General features: G+C 47.8%; 2 protein-coding genes across 4 annotated transcripts in view; both read left to right on the top strand.

Moving 5' to 3' along the window:
• The window catches only part of FIGLA (folliculogenesis specific bHLH transcription factor), a 41,894-nt gene extending 23,580 nt beyond the window's left edge, over positions 1-18,314 (top strand). The window contains exon 3 of the mRNA XM_084765949.1: positions 16,740-18,314. Coding sequence (XP_084622075.1) covers positions 16,740-17,093 — 354 coding nt within the window. The 3' untranslated portion in view covers positions 17,094-18,314. The remainder of the gene's footprint in view (positions 1-16,739) is intronic.
• The window catches only part of ADD2 (adducin 2), a 100,984-nt gene that overhangs the window by 7,085 nt on the left and 68,238 nt on the right, over positions 1-25,661 (top strand). The window contains exon 1 of one of the 3 annotated variants that reach the window (XM_084765946.1): positions 19,631-19,673. The exons of the other annotated variants lie outside the window; for them this stretch is intronic. The gene's annotated coding sequence lies outside the window, so the exon portion shown is untranslated. Of the gene's footprint in view, positions 1-19,630; positions 19,674-25,661 lie in introns of those variants that run through there. 3 annotated transcript variants of the gene reach the window in all.

Here is a 25,661-nt window from a genome sequence, read left to right as displayed (position 1 = left end):
ACAGTGGTCAGACCCTGAGTTATACAGGCTTCTCTGCTCACTCTCTTTCCTGTACTCAATCTTTACTTTTACTTCATTTTCTTTTTGTATTTTTTTCCCCTGAGAATATGATGTATGGCTGGTTCCCACTTCTATAAGAACTAATGTTCTGTTCAGAAAACAGTACTTTTATAATTCCTCATCAAATTCTTTTCCCCTTAATACCCTACATACTATTTTTTCATATTCTAATGTTCTAGAGACTTCCAGGTTATGGAAGATATATTTCTTATCTGCATCAAAATATAGCTCAGTGTTGAGGCAGCAGTCTGGTGGGTAGAGCACTTCCCACATAAGCATGAGGATTAGGGTTTGCCCCCTGAGAACCCACAAAAATGCCAGGTGGATGTGACCCACCCATAAACCCAGAACTGGGGGAGGGGTCTAAAGGGCACACTGGTGAGCTGGACCAGCTAGACTGGAAAACTCCGCCTTCAAATGAAAGCCCATGCCTCAGTGAACAAGGCGGGGAGCCGAGGAAGAGGTCGCAACATTAGTCTTGTGCACACAAAGCTGCACACATGTGCACCCACACATGAAAACACTCATGCACACTACACGCTCACCTGCCAAAGGAAAGAAAAAACACTACTAGAAAGGCCAGGAAATTGTTAGCTCTCCCTCCATGGAGTGGCTAATTAGCTGATTACTTTTGCAGTGTGGGGCCTTGCACATGCTAGGCAAGCGTTCTGCCACTGCTACAGCCCTAGTTCTCTGGTGATTATTTATTCTTCAAAAAACTTAAGACTAGAAAACACGAGAGCTGGTAAGAGTGTACACTGCTCTTGCAGAAGACCCAAGTTCAGTTCCCAACACCAGCAAAAAGGGTGGATCACATCCACCTGCGACCCCAGCTGCAGGCCGTCGTCTGACACTCTCTTCTGGCCCCCATGGGCATGATTCCTACATGCACATGCCCACACACGTGCCCACACTCACACACATAATTATAAAATAAAAACAAACCTTGGAAAATAGAAAATATGGAAAAGTACAACTTACAGGAGTCATACAATGTGCCTGGGTGACCACTATGCAGAACAACCAGCAGCAAAGGGCATGGCTGGCCAAGAGCACTGTCTTCCTACTGACCCCATTTTCTCCTCCTGCCTAGAAGTAACCACTCAGCCGACTTCTATAGGAATTACTTACTTGCTTTCTTCTTTAAACTGGGATCATCTCCAAGCAAAGCAGGTCAAATGTACTGCCTTAAGCGGTCACAGCTGCACCATTTTTGTCTTCCTACACTGTGCTATCTATAACATCACTGGGGTGGATTCGCCTTTGTAAATTTTTATTTTATTTATATTTTATATGCATTGGTGTTTTACCTGCATGTATGTCTATGTGAGAGTGACAGATCTTGGAGTTACAGACAGTTGCGAGCTGCGATGTGGGTGCTGGGAATTGAACCTAGGTCCTCAGGAAAAGCAGTTAGTGCTCTTGACCTCTGAGCCATCTCTCCAGCCCTGGGATGGATGCTTTTTATATTGTCATATGAGGTTATTAGTCTCTAGCCCTTGAGCAAGTACTCTCACACTGAGGGATTCCTTCAGTTCCGTTGTGTGTGTGTGTGTGTGTGTGTGTGTGTGTGTGTGTGTGTGTGTGTGTGTCTGCGCGCACGTGCATGTGCATGTTCAGCATGTGTGTGCTCAGCCATGTGGAGGCTAGAAGTCAACCTGAGATGTTGTTTTTTGAGACAAGATGTGTTCTTGGCCTGGAGCTCTCACCTTCAGCACCATCCTCCTGTCTCTGCCTCCCGGGTGCAGGGATTACGAGCATGCTTCACCACACCCAGCTTTCCTGTGGCCTTGGGGGCTTTGACGCAGGTCCTCTTGCTTGCATGGGAAAAGTCTAGTTGAGTTCTAGAGTGATAGACCACAGGCTTGGTGCTCCATGTGGCACAGTCAGTGAGTCTCAGGTGAGGGCAGAAGCCAATGAAACGCGTTTGTGTGGAGTGGTGGACCCGTGTTTTGATGAGCAAAGGCTTGCAGCATGCTGGGTTGTAACCTAGCAGCTGTGAGCAAGGTCATCTCTTCAGATGGGGAGGCTGAAAATAGCAATGTTCATTAACAAAGGCTGCTTGGTGCAGGAGTAAATATGGCTGACATACTGGGTCTGACGCAGGCTTTTGTTCCCTGAGCTTCAGGCTTCCCACCACATTTAGAATGTGTCTGCCCCAAACCAAATTTCACTCTATTTTTTTTTTCCAATATAGGATTTCTCCTTTGGCTGTCCTGAACTCTCTTTGTAGACCAGGTTGGCCTTGAGCCCACAGCGATCCGCCTGCCTCTGCCTCCCCGAGAGCTGGGCCAAATTTCACTTACTACCTAGATAGTCTAAACCTGGGCCCATCCTTTTATCAGGCTGGGTAACGAATCCCCCTGGCTCTTCTCAGTGGCCATTCTGCGGACTGTGTGACATCCCCTGTGCTCACAGAAGGCCAGTCAGGGCTCGTGGTCATCTTGTGCCTTTCACAAAGAGGGAACAACTCAAATGAGAAGAGAGGGCATGCTGTAGCCTGGACAGAGAGATCCCAGGGTTCCTTCCTCCCCCATGGGAAGCCTCAGCTCCCAGAAGCGACTGTAAGGTCGAGCTTCCAGGAAACCGAGTTAGACTCTGGTTTCTATGCCAACAAGGCTGCCTGCATCTCTCTTGGCATGCTGGCTGGGCTCTCTTGGGTCTCGTTGGTTCACCTGCTCTTAGCTGGAGCATGGAATGCTGAGGGTGTTGTTCTCCTCCTAATCTCACCCCCAAGTCCGCCTCAACCTCCCTGGGTCCACACTTGATCATCCGAAACAGAATTGGACTCTCTTCATTCCAGTGTCCAGGGGATGTACCCGACTGCCTTCCCCCACTTCCACACCCACACCTACACCTTTCCCGAGTTCCACCCGCCTCCTCCTCCTCCTCCTCCTCCTCCTCCCAGCCCCTCCCCCACTTCGTGTCCAGCAAGTTCTTTTGGAAAGTCCGTAAAACACAAATTTCCGGCTAAGACAAAAAGGTGCAAATTTGGAACACTGGAGGCAGCATACGGAACAATAGGGAAAAGATTTAAAATAGCAGGTGCATTGAGTTATCTGGTCCCACATGTGTGAGCTCTTGACAAAATGGGCAATTTTCACTGAAAATGTGAACCACCAATATTGACTTAGGAAATAGAACGTGGTATTTGCGGATGGGAGGAACCACGCTGCAAAGATGTCAGTCCCCCACAGTTCCTGCTGGGCTTCCTGGTAGCCCGAAGGGATGTGAAGCTGTTACTATTTTTACATTCCTTTGGCAATTTTCTGTGGTGCTCAGAAAGGGGTGTTAAATGCCTATGCTCAATTGTGACTCTATATTGAAAGGGAAAATGCATTTGAATGTCACCAATAAATTGTTTTTCTCAAAGAACAGAGTTCTTAAACATTAAGGTGTATGGAGACTTCATGAAGATAATTTCATTTAACCGTGGGTGTGTTTTCCCACTTATTATCTTATGACTTTAATTTTCATCACTCTTGCACTCTTTATTCAGCACGAGACCCCAAAAGATCTGGTTTTTTATTTTAAAAAAGTCTGCAGTGATCCTGGGTGTATAACCAAAGGACTATAACCACCACAGAGACACTTGCATATCCATGTCTATTACCGTTTTAATCACAATAGCCAGGAAAAGGAACCATCTCTGATGTCCATCATGTGGTTCATATATACAATGGAACATTATTCAGCAGGGAAGAAAAATAAAGTATGCAGGAAAATGGATGGATCTAAAAAGTATAATATTAAACAAGGTGACCCAAACTCAGAAAGGCAAAAACTACTTTCCCTCATCTGTGGATCCTAGCCTTTAATGTACACACACACACACTTTATCTCTCTCTCTCTCTCTCTCTCTCTCTCTCTCTCTCTCTCTCTCTCTCTCTCACACACACACACACACACACACACACACACACATGCGCACACACATGTAAACAAGTATAAATGTAAGGAAAGTCTAAAAACCTAGAAAGGAGACCAAGAGTGAGGAAGGATGAGGTGCAGCGGCAAAGGAGCACAGAGAACATGACAGAGGAAAATAATGTGCCTGTGTGTGTGTGTGTGTGTGTGTGTGTGTGTGTGTGTGTGTGTGTGTGAAGCAGGGAACAGTAGCAGGGTGTGGCAGAGGTGGGAGAGACCCATAAAAGTACTTGCCTTAACAGTGTCACAATTATTAAAAAATAAAAATAAAAACAGTTTAAATATCTGAAGCTGGGCATGGTGGCACACACCTTTAATCACGGCATTCAGAAGCCAGAAGCCAGTAGTTCTCGGGGAGTTCGAGGCCAGTCTGGTCTACACAGCAAGTTCCAGACCAGCATGAGTTACACAGTGAAACTCTGTCTTAAAAAATAAAAAAAAGAAGGAAAACTTGAAAAAACACTACAGTGAAAGACTCCAGGACCCTCCAGGTGGCTGGGCTATTTCCTCCACACTGTGAGGATGACAGAGCACCTATGTTGGTGACCTCAGCAGCCCTTTATTTAGAATCTGTTCATCTTTTCTTCTGACAGCACATCTCTCTTGTTTCTCTTGCTCTTTCCTCATGTGGGTGCTAAGTCAGACGCATGTGTTACCATAGCTACACGATGTGCCTTAACCCTTCCATGCCAGGCTTCCTTTCTAGACATTGAATCTGACATTTCCTCTTCTTTTTTACCTGTCCTCTCAAGGTTTTGTTTTGTCTTTAGAGATGGAGTCTCATTCTGCAGATCAGGCTGGCCTCAAGCTCCCGATCCTCTGACCTCCCGAGGGCTGAGATTACAGGCCAACCTTACTGTACCTGACACACATGCATGAGTCGGACAGGAGTAATGGGGCTGGAGTGGACCACCTGCCCCTGATCACCCCAAACCTTAAGCCAAGAAACATTTAGCTAGTGCTTTTCATCTTCTGTCAGTCTCTTCAAGCAAGCCACACATGCCTCTACTTTTAAATTCCCCCTCCCACAACTATAGAGTAGCCTCTGCCATGACTGTCCAGAATGAAGCTTATCTGTGCCTCTCCTCAGATCCCTATGACTGTAGACAAGTATGTAGGGAATTTTCTTAACTAGTTATTGATGGGGGAGGACCCATCCCATTGGGTTGCTGGTCCTGGGTTCTATAAGAAGGCAGGCTGAGCAAGCCACAGGGAGCAAGCCAGTAAGCAGCACCCCTCCACGGCCTCTGCATCAGCTCCTGGTCCCAGGTTCCTGCCCTTTTTTGAGTTTCTGTCATGGCTTTCCTGTGAAGGTGTAAGCCAAAACAAAACAAAACAAAACCCCCAAAACCCCCAAAACCCCCAAAACCCCCAAAACCCCTTTCCTCACCAACTTTCCTCTCCAGCTTGCTTTTGTTCATGGTGTTTCATTACAACAGTAGGAATCCAACTAGGACAGTGATTTAGATCTGCTTGGCAATTTTATGTCACTCTAGTCAGAACCAACTGAAAATTTGAAAAATATAATAAACCCGGTGAGGATGTGGGGGAGGAGGGACCCTTATTCAACTACTGGTGGGATGCAAACTCGTGTAGCCATTGGGGAAACCTGCCTACCATAAGACCCTGCTATACCACCTGTGTGTAAACCCAAAGGACTTGCTATCCTAGCACAGAGCCACGTGCTCAGTTTGCTCTATTTGAAGTCCCTTGCAAGTGGAAGCAGCCTAGATGTCCATCAGCTGATAAATGGGTGCTGAAATTATGTTACATGACACAGCTGTATGTGGTGGCACACGCCTTTAATCCCAGCACTCGGGAGGCAGAGGCAGGCAGATCTCTATGAGTTCGAGGCCAGCCTGGTCTACAAAGTGACAGGGCACAAGGGGAAGAGAAGAGGAGGAAATTTTTCACAGTGAAAATAATTTTATGTGGGTATGGTCATGCATACCTCAAATCCCAGTGTTTGGATGGCAGAGATAGTCAGATGTTTATGAATTCAAAGGATAGCCTGGTCTACATAGTTCCAGACCAGCCAAGGCTACCCAGAGCATACCCTGTCTTTAAAAAACTTTTTAAAAAAACATCTTAAATCTGCATTTCAAATATATTAGCCAAGTTCTTAAGGCTGGACACAGGCTTCAGAATTCCAACACACAGCTTGACTCTGCTAAAGTCTCAGGCTGTGAGACCATTCTGTACTTTTTACGCTTTGTTTCAAGGCCATGGATGTATCAGGATTGAGGATACGAAGGAATTGAAAGTCAACCTAACATCTGTATTATATCTATGGATGAAGTGGCGTAATATCTAGGATTTGTTTCAAAGCAATATTTTGTATGGGTTGAAAGGTGGATTACAGTGGACCGTGAGTTGCTGGAACTGAACATATTCCATTATCTACCCTCATACACTGTCACGGGGAAGGAGGTACAGTTCATAAGGACATCAGGGCAGGGGCCATGAATGGAACTTAGGGTAAGCGGCCATCTTCTGAAGATGCTACATGACCGGTCTTTGGGGTCCATTAGAGTCACTCTTTAATTTTGTCTATTTTCTAAAATTTTAAAGACGTCTACTGTCTTACTTCATTTTCTGTTTTATAAACACGAGCTTTTGACATTGACCGGTGATGCTCAGCATTGCCAGCTTTAAACACAACGAGAAAACAACTGGAGAATGTCATCAGAGGATAAACCTATCAAGATGATTTATAATGGGGTATAAATCCATAGATTCTGCAGCCGAGGCATGCAGCAAGCAACCCTCAGTTAAGTCAGAGACTTAGGGGTCAAGAGCTGCAGCCCATGCAGGAGAAACGCTGTCTCTGCTGGGAACTTGGGTCCTGGGGTGTTACGGATGAACAGAGGCACCTTGAAAAAGACCAAGTCCCTTGGGAAATGAGCAGGACTAGGGGCGGGCATCCGCATCAGAGGCGGCGAAGCTGTTGTCTCTGTCTGTCTTGGCCACATGTCCCCAGCTTGGGACTCTGCAGCACTTCTCTGGGATCTGGTGGGATCTCCCTTTAAGAGTGATTTTAGCCTCGAAAAAGGAAGATTGGGTTCCCACTGTGTAACTCCCGTGTTGCAGGGTAAAGTCGTGGAGGATGCACTAGGATGGGGCTACAGGAATGTGGCCTGCCTTTTCAAGATGTCAGTCCTTTGGTTCTACCAATCAAAGGGCCCAGGTGGCTGTGGACCTGGCGTGCAGTTTTGTGAGTGCTATTTAAGGTGGAGCTCTGGGTGGCAGGGATATGTAGATGGCTCACATGACTCCTGGACTTGAGGCTGGGCTGCCAGCTGGGTTCTGTAGCACTCGGGGGTTCTGTTGGTTCTCCAGATGCAGGATGCAGCTGCTGTGGGGGTGCAGCTGCTGCGGGCCCAGATGCCTGTACTCCAAAGGCAGTTTGCTCCTCTGCTCTATAGCCAACTGTTGCCCCATATCATAGAAACCTGCTGTGTAATCTCCATGCCTGGGTTTAATGTGCCTACCTCAGATTTTACCATCCCCAGATGTATAGCTCTGTAGATTTTACAAACACACAGGACCACATAACTGCCATTTCAGTCCAGCTTCAGGGACCCTTCTGTCTCCTCCGCCCATTTCATCAGCACTGGGATTGCATTCGTAACCACTGCATGCAGCTTTATGTAGGTCCTGGGGACCTGAACTCAGGCCTCAGACTTGTGTGGCAAGTTCTGTGCCTGCTCTGCCGTCTCCTTAGCCCACTCGTGGTTACTGACTGTTCTGCAGTGTCTTTCGAAGCAACACCGCAACTTTTTAGATATGTGCCCAGTAAGGTCACATGGCCTGGGCAGAGAGCTGTACACTCATAATTCCAGCACTTATGAGCCTGAGGCAGGAAGAATGTTCATTTCAGACCAGCTTGGGCTACACAGCGAGAGACTATCTCAAAAACAAAGCGATGAATGACATGTAGGTCATCTTCATTTCAGGGTGGGTGTGAAGCTGTTGTTTATGTAGGTATACATGTGAACCTGCCATTTCAGCTGTCTGGGTAAATACCTTGAGGGAAGCATGTGTATTCTTACTGCTATTGGACATACCTACTGACCACAGCCATGTGACTCTGTGTTTGGTATTGTTCTCTGTCTCTCAGTATCTGTCTCTCTCTGTCTCTCTGTCTCCATCTCTCTCTGTCTCTGTCTCTCTGTCTCTCTCTCTCTCTGTCTGTCTCTGTCTGTCTGTCTCTGTCTCTGTCTCTGTCTCTGTCTCTGTCTCTGTCTCTGTCTCTCTCTCTCTCTCTCTCTCTCTCTCTCTCTCTGTGTGTGTGTGTGTGTGTGTGTGTGTGTGTGTGTGAATTTTAACTATCACAGGAGGTATAGAGCTGTCTCTCAATGCAGCTTTAGTTCATGTGCTAACAGTCAGCAACGTTGTCTTTCTGAATGTTTAAGCAATATACTATCCCTCTGTGGCTTAATTGACCTTGATGGCTCACCAGGTTCTACTGTTCTCAGGTTAGCAGGTGTGTTCCTTGGTTTCAAAGGGGCTTGACAGGAGCTGCCTGGCACACAGACCAAGTTGGGAGCTGGCCCAGGATCTCTGGCCCCTTCCTCTGTGCAGGCTGCTGGTGGCGGGTCGTCACTCTGTTGCCACTGGACTCTGCTTTATTTGTTTACTACACGTTCTGTTTTATAGTTTTAGCTAAGTGAGTATCTTCTGAAATATGTATTGTGGCTGGGTATGGTGGCACATGCCTTTAATGCCATCTCTGGATTTGGGCTCAGCCTGGTCTGCATAGCTCAGTAGTTAAAGAGCACTGGCTGCTCTTGCAGAGGATCCAGGTTCTGCTCCCAGAGCACACTGGCTCACAACAGTCTGTAACTCCAGCTACAGGGGATTGGATTTCATCATCTGACCTCCGAGGGCACCGGGCACACATGTGGTACATATACATATGTGGAGGAATTCACACATACTCATAAAAATAAATATTAAGAAAAAAAGGTGAAAAATAAATGTATCTTTGGCTCTGACAGCAGCAGCCCTTGATTGATCTTTTGATTATGCAGAGAGAGGAAAGGAGGGACACACAAAAGATATCCAAGAAAAGGAACATTTAAATTCACTTGAGATGGGCTAACAACAATAAATGACTTGTCACTGTGGCTAGGCTGTGCATACCCATCAGCCAGAGAGTGTGTGTTCACTGGACCCTGGTGTGTAGCTGTTGCCCCAGGTGTGGGATTGTCTGGCAGAACTGGGCTTCACACTCCAGTCAGGAGAGAGAGGGCTGAGTCTGGAAATAGCAGCTGAGCAGTGCTCGCAGTGCACCTGCGCTGAAGAGAAGACACTGAGGCAGAACAGGGGAGTGACAAGAGGAGGCTGTTCCTGGCTAAGTAGCCAGGATGCCCCATGCTGAGGGAACGAGGGGCTTATGCAGGTAGTTGGTGGGACAAGGTTGGCCCTAGGCATTTTTATTGTTCCATTTGGGTGACTTCATGGGCCGATAATGGTGTGAGGAAGGTGTGTGGACCCGGGGAGATAAACAGGGGAAACTATTTTTCAGAGAGTCTATGCTGGAAAGACAGGCTGCATGGAGTGACAAAGCAACATCAGAGAGGGATGGAGGGGATTCTGAAGCCAGCCTCCTCTGGGCAGTTGGGGACAAGGGCCAGCTGCTCAGGGAAAGGTCGGGAGGAAGGTCATAGAAGACTTAGCCAAGGACAGGGTTATTCCAGGTGAGAAGGCTAGCCGTTAGAGGTGCTGTGCCAGGGGGCTGGCCCAGCTAGAGAGGAGCAGGGGGAAAAGAAGGGCAGTGGCAGTCAGAGAAAGGGACAGTGGCATGCATGTTGAATGGCCTTAGAGGAGACGTGAGATGCAGGTTCCCATGAGAGGGACGAAAAAAGGGGGACTCGGACACTGGAGATAGGAGGCAGTGTGGGGTGGCTCACTCTGGGAGTGTCAAAGTCATCAAAGCCTACGCCCAGTGGGCACACTTCCTCCAGGAAGGCCACGCCTCCTCGTCCTTTCCAAACATCACCACCAACTGGGGACCAAGTATTCAAATATCAGAGCGTATGGGGGTGGCATCTCATTCAAACAACATAGTCTCACTTCGCCCAAGCCGGTTTCAAATTTGTTCTATAGGTAAGAATTGCCTTGGATCTCGGATCCTCCTGCCTCTACATCCTGAGTGCTGGGAGTCAAATCCAGAGCTGTGCGCACCAGGCAGTCTCTCTACCAACTGAGTTGCATCTCCAGCGTGCAATAGGGCATTCAAAGGAATGGAAACAGAGGGAGGTGGCTGTCCGGTGCAAAGTGATGGCCAAACATCTCCCCCAAACTTCCTTGTGCTGCCCGGCAGTCCGTGGCCTTCACTCCCCCACTTCCACGGGTGGCAGATGCATTCTTCTTTTCTCCAGGGCCTCCTCTCCCCTCCCCCACCTGCCTCTGGGTGCCCCTGACTTCATTTTGAGCCAGAGCTCCAGGCTCTTCCCCCACCCTGCCTACTGCTGTGGTTGGCTAGGCCTGCAAGGAGGCCTGCCCTTCCTTCTGAGCCAGACCCCCTTCTCTCAGCTCAAAAGCACCCCCATAGCAGATCTTCCTCCTTTCCACTATCTCCCTTCATGGCAGCACCCCATTTTCCTCTATGTTCTCCATGTCTCCCCAATCATACCTCTATTTGCACTGACCGGTCTTCTCTGTGTCATCGAGGCCGCTCTTCTTGAGAGTACCGTGGGGGATGGTGCCCACGTTAGCCAACACAGTGGAAACTCTCTGCTTTATCTTACTGGACCGCTTGGCAGCACTGGTACAGCTGCCACCAGGACAGTTGCTCCCTAGGTTCCCCTTTGCCTCAGTGGACGTCCCTGTGCAGCCAGCCCCACCTTCCTGAGAGAGTTTAAATGTGAGCGAGCTATAGGGCTGTGCATAGTACTTTGTCTTCCCTGACAAGAGCTCACCCAGGTCTTGGCTTTAGGCTCTATCTACAAGGCCGTGAGGTCCACAGTCTTCATCATCGCTGAACTCTAGCCCCCTGTTGCCTATGGATCACCTGAGGAAATGATCTAATGCAGATTCTGGTCCTGTGAGTCTGAGTGTGGATGGCATGAGGCTCCCTATGTCCTGAGGCTCTCGTGTGCCTCGATGCTTTGGATCCTTCACAATGGTTCATATAAGGCAGTAGCACTGTGTGCCAGCCCCTTCCTGGACCAACCTTGCCAGCACTGCTGTGGCCTCAGTCCTCCCAAATGTACCCAGAGTCCTCCCACTCACCCCATGATGACAGCAGAGGCTGGAGCTTTCCTGAGGTCCTCCCACACGCCGGGCTCTGTTCACACCATGTGCTCACATTTATATGCATTGAGAATGGAATCACAGCACAGCTCCTTACAGGGAACATCTTATTCTCCGGGTCCGCAGCTGGGTAAATGAGGAAACTCTGTAGCTAAGAAGCTTCATGTAGCCCTTCAAGTCTCTAACTTTAGAGACCAAATTCAGTCTGGGGAGAAAGCTCTGGGGGGAAAGGCACTTGCTGCCAAGCCTGGCAACCCAAGTTCAATTCCCCTGAAAGCTGTGCGGAGGAAGAGGAGAACTGACCCCCATGAGTTGTCATACAATCTCCACATGTGTGTTGAGGTGCATGCATGCATGCACCTCATCCCCCTAATCTTTAAAAACCAACAACCAACCCAAATCATTGTTTTCTTTCTCTCACTGTAGCAGTCAATAGCGCTATTGGTATACTCAGGAAATCATGGAGACAGTATGTTATTGTAAGGATTCTGTGTCCTTTCTGGGCACAAATTACATTGCAAATGCTCACAGGTACATGACTAAGGCGTTTGCTCAGCACAGAACTGGTAGTGTATTTGGCTTTTGACAAGGGCTGCATGTTTTTACAGCTCCAGAGCTATTTGTGTGATAATTGTTGTGAGGCCTGGGGCCTCAGGCATCTTTGGGAGGAACGGGGTGCAGGGGTGGGGGTGGGAGTGTAACACCTGAGCCCCAGAACACTGCTCCTTCCCTCAGTTTCCTTCCTACAGATCAGTTTGAGAGCTGCTTGCTCTGTGGTGTTCAGCAGGATTAGAGTTTCCTGGTTTGGCCTTTAGTGCTGTGATCCCATAATCAAAAGCAACTTGGCTTGGAAAGGACTGACGTCATTGTTCACTTTACAGACCATTATAGAGGGAAGCCAAGGTGGAAATGGAAGCGGAAGCCATGGAAGCACATGCTTTCCATGCTCCGTCCACTTTTGTATACAACCCAGGATGCCTGCCGAGGGTGGGTCTGCCTGCAGTGGGCTGGGATCTCCCACACAATTAGCGATTAAGAAAATGCCTCATAGACACATTTACAGGCTGATCTGATGGGCCAATTCCTAAATTGCAGCCCCTCCCCTTCTTAGGTATGTCTAAGTTTGTGTCATGTTGACAGCTGATGCTAACTAGGACCCAGAGCATGTCAGGAAATGGTTAGGTTCAAACCAAAGCAACCGACACAGTCATAGCACAGGGCCCAATCAGACGCAGGACCCATCTCAATGAACTTGGGTTATTCAGATTGGAAAACTTGCTCTACAGGAAATCATTAGTATCTTACAAATACTTGTTTGTATTTGTAAGTATATCTTACAAATATAAAGAAACTTTTGGTTTTTATAAGGGACTATTTTCTTAAGACTGGAAAAAGGAGACACACTTAGTTTTTCCCTGCCTGTAGGGTGCTCTGTAAATGGTCAACCCCTCTCAGAACTTTGATTATGTCTCAGTGAATACATCTGCACACATCACCACAGTCTTTCCTCCAGTGTAATTGTAACATTGGTCCCAAGAGGCAGGACTCTATGACCTGACAGCGAGTCGGTGTGACTTTTTAAATTTAACAATACTGAAGTTTGGCAGGAAACCATACTTTCAATTTTGATCTTTCCCCAAGGTAAAGATATTGGGACATTCTCCCAAGATGTTGGACAGTGGCAGCAAGCTGCAGTTTCTCAGAGCAGCCTACAGCCCACTCTGCCCTCCAGTGTCAGAGGGCCAGTTAATGACACCCAACTGGCCAATACTCTATCATAAAATGGAACTCATGTGCGAAGGTACTGCTCCAACCATGGCCTACTATAAGTGTCCTGAGCTCACCATGGGAGGGCGATGCTGAGCTGTGTCAAAGCATTTTCACCTTAGGGACATTTTTGACTCCGAATGGGCCTGTCAGGGAACACCAGGCAAGCCCATGCAAGTGAATTTAGTGGAGCCCCAAGCATCACTGAAGGATGGCTACATCTGCTGTTTCATCACAGCCAGTCCTAACCCTCTTCATGGCCAAAGTAACATGTGTCAGTTGTCATACACATGACACATTCCCAGTAGGACTCTGTGATTTCAAAGTGAGAGGAACCACAGCGGGGCCATTCCAACCCTTACCAAGAGGAGATGGCTTGCGAGAGCAAGGAGACCCTGACCACGGCAAACAAGACGCAGTATTCACACCATCTATTTAAATAATAGGCTTTCCCTCCTCATCCTCCCTCACCCATCCATCTCTCCCCGACCTTCTTCCCTTCCCCTTCCATACCTCCTCTCCTGCTCCCCTGTCCTCCCGTCTCTTTCTCCCCACACCGTTTCTTTCTGACAGATTCTCACTGTGTTGCCCTGGCTGGCCTGGAACTCTCTATGTAGACCAGGCTCGCTTCAAAGTCACATAGTTCTGCTGCCTCTTCCTGCCAGGTGCTGGGCTCAAAGGTGTGCGCCCCCATGCCCGCCCAACTTTCCCTTTCTTAATGTGAGTCCTCGAGATGCTATTTGAGCTCAAGGAAAACTGACAGGAAGAGTATACAGACACTTCTTACAAGAAGCCAAACTGCAGTGGAGGGGCCTGGGGTGGGAAGGGGTGGACCCTTTAGCCGGCCAGGCCTTCATGCTGACTCTCAGTGCTCCTCCCTGGAAACAGGAAAATATTGTAGTGATTTAGCCCTGTAGTGGTTGTGCTGTTGCCAGGGTAACTTGTTTCCCAGAGTCACCTCAGCTGGGTACCACAGATGGACAGGCTTAAGATGAGAGCAGCTTGTTGGCTTCCTGGTCTGAGGTCAAGTTGTTACAGAGCCGGACTCTCCCATGGGCTCTGGGGTGGGGGGTGAGGAGCCTCCTCTGTCTTTTCCTGCTTTGCTGCCTGGCCAGTGACCTTTGACTTTTCTCACCTTATCCTTGAGTCATACCAGTCTCTGCCGCCATCACCACACATTCTCCTTCCTCTGTGGACATCCCCTCTGCGACTTTGGCCATTTGATTTCGGACTTACTCTTGCCCACTATGGCCTTGCCTTACCTTGAGTGTGTATGAGCCTTATTTCTAAGGAAAGACACATTTGAAAGTTTCACACGGACATGGATTCTTAATAGACATGAGTCAAGCTAGTATGCTTCCTTGTTTTAACTTTTGCTAAGGATTTATGTTTGTGTTCCCTAGGAGGGTGTGCTGTTCCTGCAGTTCAGGATTGGGGTATGTGCGTCAAGAATACCTTTGGGGCATTGGGACACATTGGTCAAGCCCAGTTCCCCACAGAGGATGTGAGGAATTATTTTTAAAAAGGCCCTGTGGTCATCAGAATTTGAGAGGCCATACTCTGCCCTCCTCTGCCATGCAGCTGGAGCAGACACAGTTCAGTGTGGCCCTGTGCTTGCTCTGCAGATCCCAGAGCTGTTGGGCTGGGAACTGTTAACATGTACTGTGCTCTGTATTGACCAAGATTTTTTCTCCAGCCATGGGAAACAGAAACTCAGCCACGGAGGCTTAGCCAAATAGGGGTTTCTTCTCTGACCTAGGGGGCTAGCACTTAGGAAATAGGCCCATCACCTCACAAGGGCACTAACACGCCAGGCCAGCCTCTGCCTTGACTAGCATGTAACGGCCTTTACTCCCTATTCCATCAAATTAAGCCATCTCCAGCCTTTTATCTGCCTTCCCATTATAGAGGAGAGACCACGTGAGAGAAAGCCAGTGCTATTTCCATCAGGAGCCAATAGCATAGCAAGTAGTTGCTTCTGGCCTTAGGATACGTGGGCATGTGCAGCTTCTAAGTGGGTACATTTGTCTCTGGTTTGACAAGACAGATTCTGCTGGAGAGGCAGAAGTCAAGCTGAACGCCACGGAGGTAACAGCACACAGGCAGTGGGTGGTACTAGCCACCCTTCTCGGGAACATGCATCCTCTGTGTCTTATGGATTCTTAGCATTAGCTGCCGGATTTGACCCTGCTGAACATTTTAGCTGCGCGCGCAACTCAGGCAGTTGGACTCTTCTCTGAGAGCTCTCTGAATTATTCAGTGGGTTGATGTGTGCTTGTGCTCTGGAGCGTTTCTAATGTGCTCTAATGGAATTTGGAACTTACCTCTCCAGACACCATCCCCCTACCCCCACCCCCACCCCCTGCCAAAGCTCTTGGACATACTGTCACCATGTTGAACATGGTCATCTCATAGTAAATCTGAGGAGCCAGGCTGTCTATTCGGGACAGCATTCAAGACAGTGAAAAGGCACTGACAACACTTGCTCAGACAACAGATGCTGCAGTGTGGCTTTCAGATCTTTGGTTGTCAGTCACCCCAAAGGAGCAAATCTTTAGTCCTAGGCAGGAAATGTCCTGTCTTGTCTCCAAGGTGGCCTACCACAAGAGCCTGTTGTAGTAAGGGCAGTGGATAGGAAACTCCCTGGCTTTTGGTCTCCTCTCCATTGTTTAAAACACACACACACACACACACACACACACACACACACACACACACACAATGTAATGCACCAGCCAAGAGGACAAAAAACGCCATGAGTGACTACTTAAATAGCGTGACTTTGAAGGAATGCAGGCTCAGTATTCCCTAGGATGCTGTCTTATTTAAGGTCACTATTGGTGTGATGAAACACCACGGCCAAAGGCAGCTTGGGAAGCAAAGGGTTTGTCTCACTCACAGTTTCATATAACAGTTCATCATCAAAACCAGTAAGGGCAGGAACCTGGAGGAAGGAGCTGATGCAGAGGCCGTGGAGGGCACTGCTTACAGCTTTGCTGTACGTGGCTTACTGGCGCACCCACCATTGGCCGGGCCCTCCCCCATCAATCACTATTTAAGAAAATGCCCTACAGGCTTGTGTGGAGCTTGAACTCATGGAGGTATTTTCTTAATTAAGGTTTCCTCCTCTCAGATGATTTTGGCTTGTGTCAAGTTGACATAAAGCTATCCGGCCTATAGACATATAATTTAGGAGAGGGGGAGACGGGCCCTGCGAAACACATCTGATTCTGACTTGAAATGCTCATATTCCTCAAAATCCCCTGCTCTGACTGTCTTGGGCGGAGACAAATCACCTACAATTCCAGCTCCAGTGGGACCTGAGTGTTCTGGCCTCCAGGGGCACCAGGATGCACGTGCACACATCCACACATAGACATCCACATAACTAAAAATAGAATAAAATTAAAAACAAAATAAACATCACTTAGAAGCCTTCCTAATAGGTGAGAATACAAAGAATCTCCCAAATGGCCCAGGAAACTCCGGTTAGGATGGGGTCTGGATGACCCACCCCTCACACACACAAAATTTTCAGTCAAAACCCAATGTCAGCTCCCACACTGCAAGCAGAGCTCAGGAGAACTGCAAGGATCAGGGCTGGTGTGTACCTCAGAGCCACTGGCAAACAAAGGATGCTACCACCAGACACACTAGATGGAAGGAGGGGACGGAAGGAGGGGCAGGAAGAGCATCTGAAAAAGCACTCCTCTTTCTTCACTCAGCAAAGAGACAGCTCCCAGCTGGAAGGTGGAAGGGAGAGCCGTCTTCTCCCCGACTCCACCCTGCCTCGCAGCCACCCTCCCTCCCAGCTCAAGCAAAGCCTCCACCGTCAGAATGCTAACCCACCTTCCCACCACAGAGAGCATTGTGTGCCACACGATCTCCGAGCCCACTGTTCACACCCCTTCCTCACCAGGACAGCGCGGGTGTCGGTCATGCCACGTGACCATAGTGAGCCGTGGCCTCCTCCGAGGCTGCGTTGTGGCCACAGCTTTGAAGATGCTGATGAGAACAGGCTATGCCAAGAGGGATGTGAGAGGCAGACAGAGTTCACACGGAGCACAACAAGGTCATAGAACGTGGTGACAATGATCAGCTGGATGAACAGGAAGCTAAACCTTTGCAACATTTATATCAGACAATACAGCTCAAGGTGCACAGCTTAGACCCTGTGGCTGGATGGAGTGGTCCATGCCTGTCCCTCCCCCAGCACTGGGAGACACAGGCAGCAGTTCTGGTTCAAAACCATTCTTTTTCAAAACAAAACAAAAGGAGCCAGATGGTTCAGACTTTTAATCCTTGGACTAGGGAGGTTGAGGCAGTAGGACTGCTGTGAGTTCAAGGCTAATCTGTGCTTCAAAGTGTAACCCTGCCCCCCAAGCAAATCCTATAATAAAAAATTGAATAATTGCATACCAAATAACCTAGTGTTGGGCTGTGTTGGAATAATGAGAGAGAAAATAAAATCACGGATAATGGGCCACATTAATACGCTTGTCAGTCCCTCAAATATTCCAGGTCTTGGGGCAAAAAGACAGTAAGGCACCCGAACAGCCTGATTAACAGGCCTAAAGCCACTCCCCACTACCTCCAGTCTCACAGGACAAGGCCAGCTGACAGACTGCTTAGCAAGATGCCTAGTGAGTATTGACATTACAGTAAGAAATTTCAAAACGCAGATGAGCAAAATGCCAGCTGAAACAAAAAGCTTTATTAATGCCTTTTCATTCTAGAAAAAGTATTTGTCCAGGGGGAAGGATGGAGATTTAGTTTTGACCTTTTTTTACCTAAGGTTTTTTGTTTGTTTGTTTGTTTGTTTGTTTGTGGGTTGTTTGCCTTTAAATATGAACACAGTGAGTCCCCACCTCCTTTGTAAGCCATCACCAGCTTTTACATAGAAGGTATTAAACAAAGGGAAGGGTTCCATCCCAGCACTGCAGAAACCAGGTGTGCTGGGCAAACCTGGAATCCCAGCATTTGGGAGGTAGAGGCCAAAGAGCAGAGTTCAAGGTCACCGTAGACTACACAGCACGGGAAACCTGCCTCAGACAACAGCTGCAAAAGGTAACAAGAAAAGTTAAGTGATGACCTAAGTGCAGACAAGAAAGCAACAGGAGATGTGAGGGCAGGCAGGAGAACCAAGGAAGCCCCTTGGGCACAGAAAGAAAGCCGGTGCCACCACTCTCCTGGAACAGAGAGAAGAGCCAAGTTCAAGACTGAAGGTATTCGGCATTGAATTTAAACACTATGGGTTAAATTCGTGAGTAAGTCAGAAGAATTAGTTAGAAATTTCAACGCACTGCTGAGCAAAATGCCAGCCAAAATAAGTGTTGTATTAATGCTCTTTTATTATAGAAAAAGTCTTTGTCCAGGGCGGGAGGATGGTTTTGTTTTTGTTTTTTGTTTGTTTGTTTTTGTTTGGTCTAAGGTTTGTTTTTTTTTTTTTTTGTTTGTTTTTTTGTTTTCCTTTAAATATGAATGCAGAGAGTCCCTGCACCCTTAGAATCTTCTGAGATGCCCAGGGCTTTGACTAAAATTCTTGCACACAGAAGAACCAAGCTGAGGAGAAGGAAGGACAGTGCTCAGTGCAGCCCGGGTGAGGAGAGTGGCTCAGTGCACCACGTGTTCCCAGTGCACATCCATCCACCTTCTCCTGCAGGAGAGGATCAAAGTCCCTATCCTTTCCAGCTTATGATCAACAGAATATAAATGCAAAGGAACAGAGGGATCTGCTCCTCCAGAGGAGAAGCTCCCAGCACCTGCAGGGCAGCTCACAGCCATTGCAGAGGATCTAATGCCTCGTCTGACCCCTGTGGGTTCTGCACACACATGATGCACATACATGTACCAGAAATGAATGGATAAATAAATCTTTATCCCCACCCTCACTTGTTGAACCCAAGCACCATGAAGATCCCAGGGTGGCCTGAGTGGGGTCACAGTTAGCAGTAGTGATTACACACGGTAAGGTACACAGGCCAGGCGTCTTGTGCATTTGTAGTCTCTGCTAGTCAGCCACTGGGAGGCTGAGGTAGGGAGGACTATCTAAACTCAGGAATTCAAGGCCAGGCTGGGCAGCATCACGAGACTCTGTCTCAAAATTAAAAAGTAAAACGAGGCCTGGGGACTTAGCTTAGTGGTATAACTCTTGCCTAACATACACAAAACCCTGGTTCAATCCCCAGTACTGAAAAAAAAAAAGTCTAAAAATACTTTAAATACTAGAAAGAATAGAAGAAGCCTAAGGAGAGAAGAAATGAATGAGTTAGAATCATATAAACCAATGAAAAGTGGTGATCTTGGTGCCTTACATCTCTGCACTCAAGAGATCAAGGCAGGAGGAGTGCACACTCAAGTGCAGCCTAGGCAACAGTCAGTTCCAGGCCAGACTGCGGTCCAAAATGAAATCAGGTCTCAGAACACCACCAAAAAAAGAAATCAATGAAAAGCCAAAATAGAAAACCAAGAAACCCAAGAGTTGGTTTAAATACAGAGTCGGCCACTGTGGTAGTGAGTATTATCTGTCAACTTGATGGAATCTAGAAGCCCATGGATGATGGTCCTCTGGCATGGGTGGACCGGAAGCCCCACCCACTGTGGACCGGAAGACCCACCCGCCATGGGCGGCACCATCCTCTGGCTGAGATTCTGACTATGTAAGTAGAGAAATGGAGCTGGGCAGCGCCGTGCGTTCATTCCGCTCTGCTTCTGACGGTGAATGGGATGTGACTGCTGCCTCACGCTCGTCCTTTCTCTGTTAAGTTGCTTTGTCATGGCATTTTACCAGGGCAACAGGAAGAATAGTGAATACAGACACATCTTAGCAAAAGTAACGGAGCAAAGAACATAAAATTCAGAAGTGGGAATCCCTGTCCAGCTGTAGAAGCTAAAACCACCCCCACCCCATCCCACCTCCACCCTCACCGTGTGCCTCAACTCCTTCCAGCCAGTGTAGACACTGCAGCCTTGTGACCAAGGAAGCCACGCCCCATATGATGGCTCATAACTATTGATAACCCAGTTCCAGGGGGATCCAACAGGCACACACATAGCCACCTACACGCACGCAGGCAAAACGTTTATACATATAAGGCGAAACAAATAAATCTGTAAAAAAAAAATTAAGCAAACTGCTGAAATACTATGACTGCTTGTGGGTAGTACAGTTCACCCAAGACCCTAGGGCTGTGGCTCTGCTCACTTACAGCTAACCAGATCAAAACGTCACAGCAAAGTCACACCTGAGACAAGGTAGAGACCTACCCCCGCAGAACAGTCAGAACTATCCTTTGACTGTCTCAGCAGGGTGGACAGTGGGCGTGAGTTGCTGTAGAGTGCCTGACACATGGAAGGCCCTGTGCCAGAAAGTCTGCACCTGCGTTTTTATTCCTGCTTGCTGAATTTTACAGCAACTTAACAGCTTCCCGTGAACACAAAGATAACTTGCTGCTACTTTACACATGCAGATTTGCAATTCACAGGAGAAAGTGGCTTTAGGGGCGTGTGCTACTAGGCCTTTAATCCCTGCTCTCGGGAGTCAGAGGCAGGTGGGTCTCTGTGAGTTCGAGGCCAGCCTGGTCTACAAAGGGAGTCCAGGACAGCCAAGGCTACACAGAGAAACCCTGTTTCAGGGGGTGGGGGTGGGGGGGAGAAAGTGGCTTCAAAATACTGAAGCTGACACAAGAAGAGAAGACAGTGGCTCATCCCTTCTCAGTAAGTACGTGTCATCGCTTTAAAGCTGTTAAATCTCTGAAAGATTAGCAGAGTTTAAAGAAGTTGTGTCTGCGTGCCACTTAGGATAAAGGTGGAATCTCAGGAGGTCTGTAGGCTCTTCAAAGCAAGGTTTGATTTGCCAGGCAAGTTGAGATATTGGTTTTAAAGGGCGCATCCTACTTTGGGCAGTGAATTCTAGAATTTGGGGTTTTTTGTTGTTTGTTTTTTTTAATAGAACAGGCCTCTTTTATATGCATGACATATATATTTCTTCAGTGTGTGTGTGTGTAAGCAGATGTATGTATACAATTATGCACATATGTGGAGGTCAGAGGTCAATTTGCAGGGCTTGGTTTTTCTCCTGGCAGCAGGTAGTTTTAGGCTTTGAGCCATCTGGCCAGCCCCAATCTCTGTTTTGTTTGTTTGTTTTGGTTTTTGTTGTTGTTGTTGCTGTTTTGTTTTGTTTTTTACTATAAAATTATTAGCTGTTTCAAGGCAAAGTGTTCGGAGAGTTTGCTTCATTAAGACAAGCGGACTCTCTTGTTTTTCTAATGAGAAACTTTGAACTAAAAACCTATGGGGCATAACAAGAGTGACCTAGTTTGGATATCTTTGGGGTATTTTTAATACATCAAATAATCCCTAATTTGGCAATTTAGGATCATAATATTCATGCTCATAAACTCGTGGAACATTGAAAATTAAATTTACACTTAATATCCAGGCAAAAATACTTTGGGTTATTATCAAGCCCCAGTAGGTGACAGAGGCAAAAGCTGAGGAAAGGTCTAACACTGCTGTTGAACACTTAATAGTATCAAAAGTACATTGAGAAGAATTTTCTTCCAAATATCATTTAATTGGCAAAGAAGCTTGTTCAATCTACAACAGTACACGTGTATTAAAGAAACAAACTCTGTTGCCAGATGTTGGCACTTACTTACCGAGAGGGAAAAAGCAGCTGGCAAAACTACCGTAGTTGCAGGCAGCAGTAACCCAGCAAATGTGGGAGTTCCTTTAGTTTGGGCAACAGTGCTGAGAACGACAGCATAGTTATATAACCATCAACAAAACAGGTATGTTCCTTGTTCTCCCCCCACCCCCGCTTCCCCCTCTCGTGTGTGTGTGTGTGTGTGTGTGTGTGTGTGTGTGTGTGTGTGTGCGTGTGCGAGTGCGTGTGTGTGTGCACGTGTGTGTGCGTGTACGTGTGTGTGTGTGTGTGTGTGTGTGTGTGTGTGTGTGTGTGTGTGTGTACTGTGACTATGCCATGGTGCACATGTGGAAGTCAGAGGACAACTTACAGCAGTTGGTTCCTTTGTTCCACCATGTAAGTTTTGGGACTCAAACTCAGACTGTAGGGCTTGGTGCCAAGTGCCTTTACCTGCTGAGCCATCTCACTGCCCTTGCTTTGGGTTCTTGAAGGAGACTCTCAGCACTTAGCTCAGGTTGGCCTCAAACTCATGGGTTGGGGCCAGCAGGCGGGTGCTACCATGCCTGAATCCTGGGGTTGGGCATGGTCCGAGAAGGGTGCCTCTGGGTGATTACATCACTGTTCACACACCACAGAGTGTCTAAACACGAACTCAATAATGTGAGCTGCTGCGCACCCAGGCCTTGTCCCAGCTCGTGGGCTAGCCACTGGTTAAAGTGTTGCTGTCAGGTGGAGAGTATGGCCTCCTCATCAAAGCAGATAGACGGCTTCCTTGAGGAAGTGGCAGGTGAGCTGATCTTGTAGGAAGCGTAAGTAGTGACACAGGGGAAAGTGCTGCCCAAAACACTAGTATGTGCAAAGGCCCTGTGCGAGGGTGGAGCACAGTGGACATAGCATCCAAAGAAGGTGAAGGGGCAGCATTGACTCTTAACTTGGCACAGCCTAGAGTCACCTGAGAGAAAAACCTCTGCTGAGGAGTTACCCAGACCAGGTTGGCTTGTGGACATGTCTGTTGGGGATGGTTTTGGTTGTTCATTTATATAGGAGGGCCCAACCCACCATGGTGGCACTATTCTGTTGGCAGATGTCTCTGAGCTGCATGAGAAAGCTAGCTAAGCACACACTTTAGAGTGAGCTGTTGAGCAGCCTTCAAATTCCTCAGTGACTTTCTCAGTGACGAACTGTGAGCTGAAAGTGTAAACCAAACAAACCCTTCCTCCCCTAAGTTGCTTTTGGTCAGTGTCTTAGCACAGTGACAGAAGTCCAACTACTACAGAAAGCTAGTGCAGTGACACAGAGCAAGAAGCCTGGAGAGGCCAGCTGTGGTGGCACAGGGAGCCGAGTGTGCTGGACCACCCTCAGCCATGCCCTCACCAATACCCTGTGTGTCCAGCCCTGCGGATGCTAGCAGGAAGCATTATCAGTCTGAGCCGGAAGAAGCCTTAAAACCTTAAAGTTCCCCAGATCTCACCTCTGAATTGGGATAAACATCTCTTGCTTAAAAGGGAACCAGGTGTGGTAGTACATATCTTTAATCCCAGAACACAGGAGGCAGAGACAGACAGACAGACAGATCTCTCTGAGTTTGAAGCCAGTCTGGTTTGAATAGCCAATACCAGGCCAGCAAGGGCTATGTAGTGAGACTGTGTCAATCAATCAATAGCAAAATGGGGGGTGGGGGGAGGGCAGGGGCAGAGCCTCAAAGGTGGGATTTCAAAGTGAACTGCCTGAGACATATCACCCCACCCCCACCCCACCCCTGATGTGTGTAAGGTTGTGGGATTTGTTCTTGTGTTTTTCTTTGCTTCACAAAGAACAGAATTAGAGACCTGTGCCTTATGTGAGGGAGGGGCTTCATTTCTAAGTCCCAGTCCCAGCACAAAGCTCCATACTGGGGTGAAGGAGGGGAAGCCAGACAGCCTCCCAACCCCCCAGGGAGAGCAGCTGTGAGAGCTGCCCTTGTCTGAGAAAGCACAACAGACACTCCCCATAGAGAAACTGCACTTTTCATGCATGTCTCTCCGGTAGATTTCTGTTGTTAAGAGCGGTCTGGTTTTTTGTTTTGTTTTGTTTTGTTGTTTTTGGTTGTGTGTGTGTGTGTGTGTGTGTGTGTGTGTGTGTGATACAAATGTAAATGTTGGGGGGGGGCCTGTAACTAAGACACATTCCCCTGTCAAATTATAATGAGCTAGTGAACATGCAGGTATGACAGTCACCTGTTGTGTCTCACAATTAGAATAAAGGCTTTTGCACTTGAAAGGAGTCTTTGGAGTAGAAATAGAAAGGAGAAGGTTTTTCTGGCCCTGTTTCTGTGCCCTCCCTCCCTTTTGAGGCATGTTCTCTGATCATCAGGGTAGAATTAATAAGCCCCTCCCCTGTCTCCTGCCCCCCTGGATCGCAGGAACACTTTAGAGAGGTGACTTTGGTGGGTGTCTTGGTTTCAGCATCCCCAAGCTCCTCAGCTCAGCTCCCGTTCACTCTGGAGTTTATGGATGATGTTGTGCATTGGTGGGGCTGCACCAGCAGCTGCTGACACTCAAACCTGGGAAAGGGGCGGGCACGCCAAATGTGAACTATTAATCCTCACCGTCCCTTTGAGAAAGTAGGTCACCAAGAGGAGAAAGGAACTCAAGAGAGCCAAGAACACTGTCCAGTCACACCACTAGTAACCAGGGACAACACAGATTCTGACTCAGGTGGCCTGGCTCTGTTGGGAAGGATTGGACCAGTGGCTAGTCAGGTCTCTATTTGGTAGCTGATTCCCCTAAGACACTTGCCAAATCTTCTGGCCTTTAATGTCCTCGTGCCTCACCAGAGCCCTGCCCTTACCCACGCTCGCTGGTGGGATGGTCCCCTCCTGGGCTCCCAGCCACTGCTCACAGCTGTCCGCAAAACTTTTAGATGGACTTGTGTGGGCGTCTTGCTCTCTCATCCTGCCTTTGTCTTGAACTAAGCCACCATCTTCCTTATCTATCTTTGTACACATTTTGGGTTCCAGGGTCAGTATGTTTCTGTGGGTCAGTGCCTTGGGAATGATTCACAATTTCAGGCTGATCTGTACAAATACTAGTCAGCGATGATGTTTCCTTTGAGTTCAGTGCCATTTGATTTCTTTCTGTAGTAACTATCCAGATGGGCAGGGACAGCTCCTTACAACAGCTTCCTTTAGAAGCGAGGCTGAGCGTCCTGTGCTTTCTTGGAGATGTGTAATGACACAATTGAAATGGCTCTTTAAAAATCTTAACATGATATTCCTGACTGAGAAATCATTGTTTTCTTGTCTCTTGGTCTCAAGAAGAGCTTGTGTTTAATCCCAGCAGCCATGGAAAATGGCATCAGGTTTTACTTGTAAAGATTATTCCTGGTCTTGCTCGATGGTGTAATGGTCTTATCCACATGAATCCAGCCCTTCTCTTCACCCCACGTCTCCAGAGGAGAGACTTAAAGCATCACCTGGTCAAACACGGATCAAAGGGGGCCTTTCTGGGAATCTGCGATATCTCCATGTGATCCTCGCCCTGTGGCTTGTCATAGTATAATGAGCTTTATTGCCATCGCCGCTGTCCTCCCTCCTGGTCGTGTGTGTGTGTGTGTGTGTGTGTGTGTGTGTGTGTGTGTGTATGTGTGTGTATGTGTGTATGTGTATGTGTGTGTATATGTGTGTGTGTATGTGTGTGTGTGTGTATGTGTGTGTGTATGTGTGTATGTGTGTGTGTATGTGTGTGTATATGTGTATGTGTGTGTGTATGTGTGTGTGTGTATGTGTGTGTATGTGTGTGTATGTGTGTATGCGTGTGTGTGTGTGTGTGTGTGTGTGTGTGTGTGTGTGTGTGTGTAGGCCACAGGTTCACACCAGGAGTTTTCTCAGTCACTCTCCACTTTTTTAGCGTAGCAGGGACTCTTGCTGAACCTGGAGCCCCCTTCCCCCCAATTGCAGTTAGTCTAGCTAGCTAGTTTTTCCTGGGATCGAACCCCTGTCTCTGCTTCCCAAGTCCTGGGA

Source organism: Acomys minous (assembly GCF_964271855.1).
Source record: "Acomys minous genome assembly, chromosome: 17".
Taxonomy (NCBI): domain Eukaryota; kingdom Metazoa; phylum Chordata; class Mammalia; order Rodentia; family Muridae; genus Acomys; species Acomys minous.
Note: the sequence above shows the minus strand (reverse complement) of the source record. Positions and strands in the feature narration are given on the sequence as shown.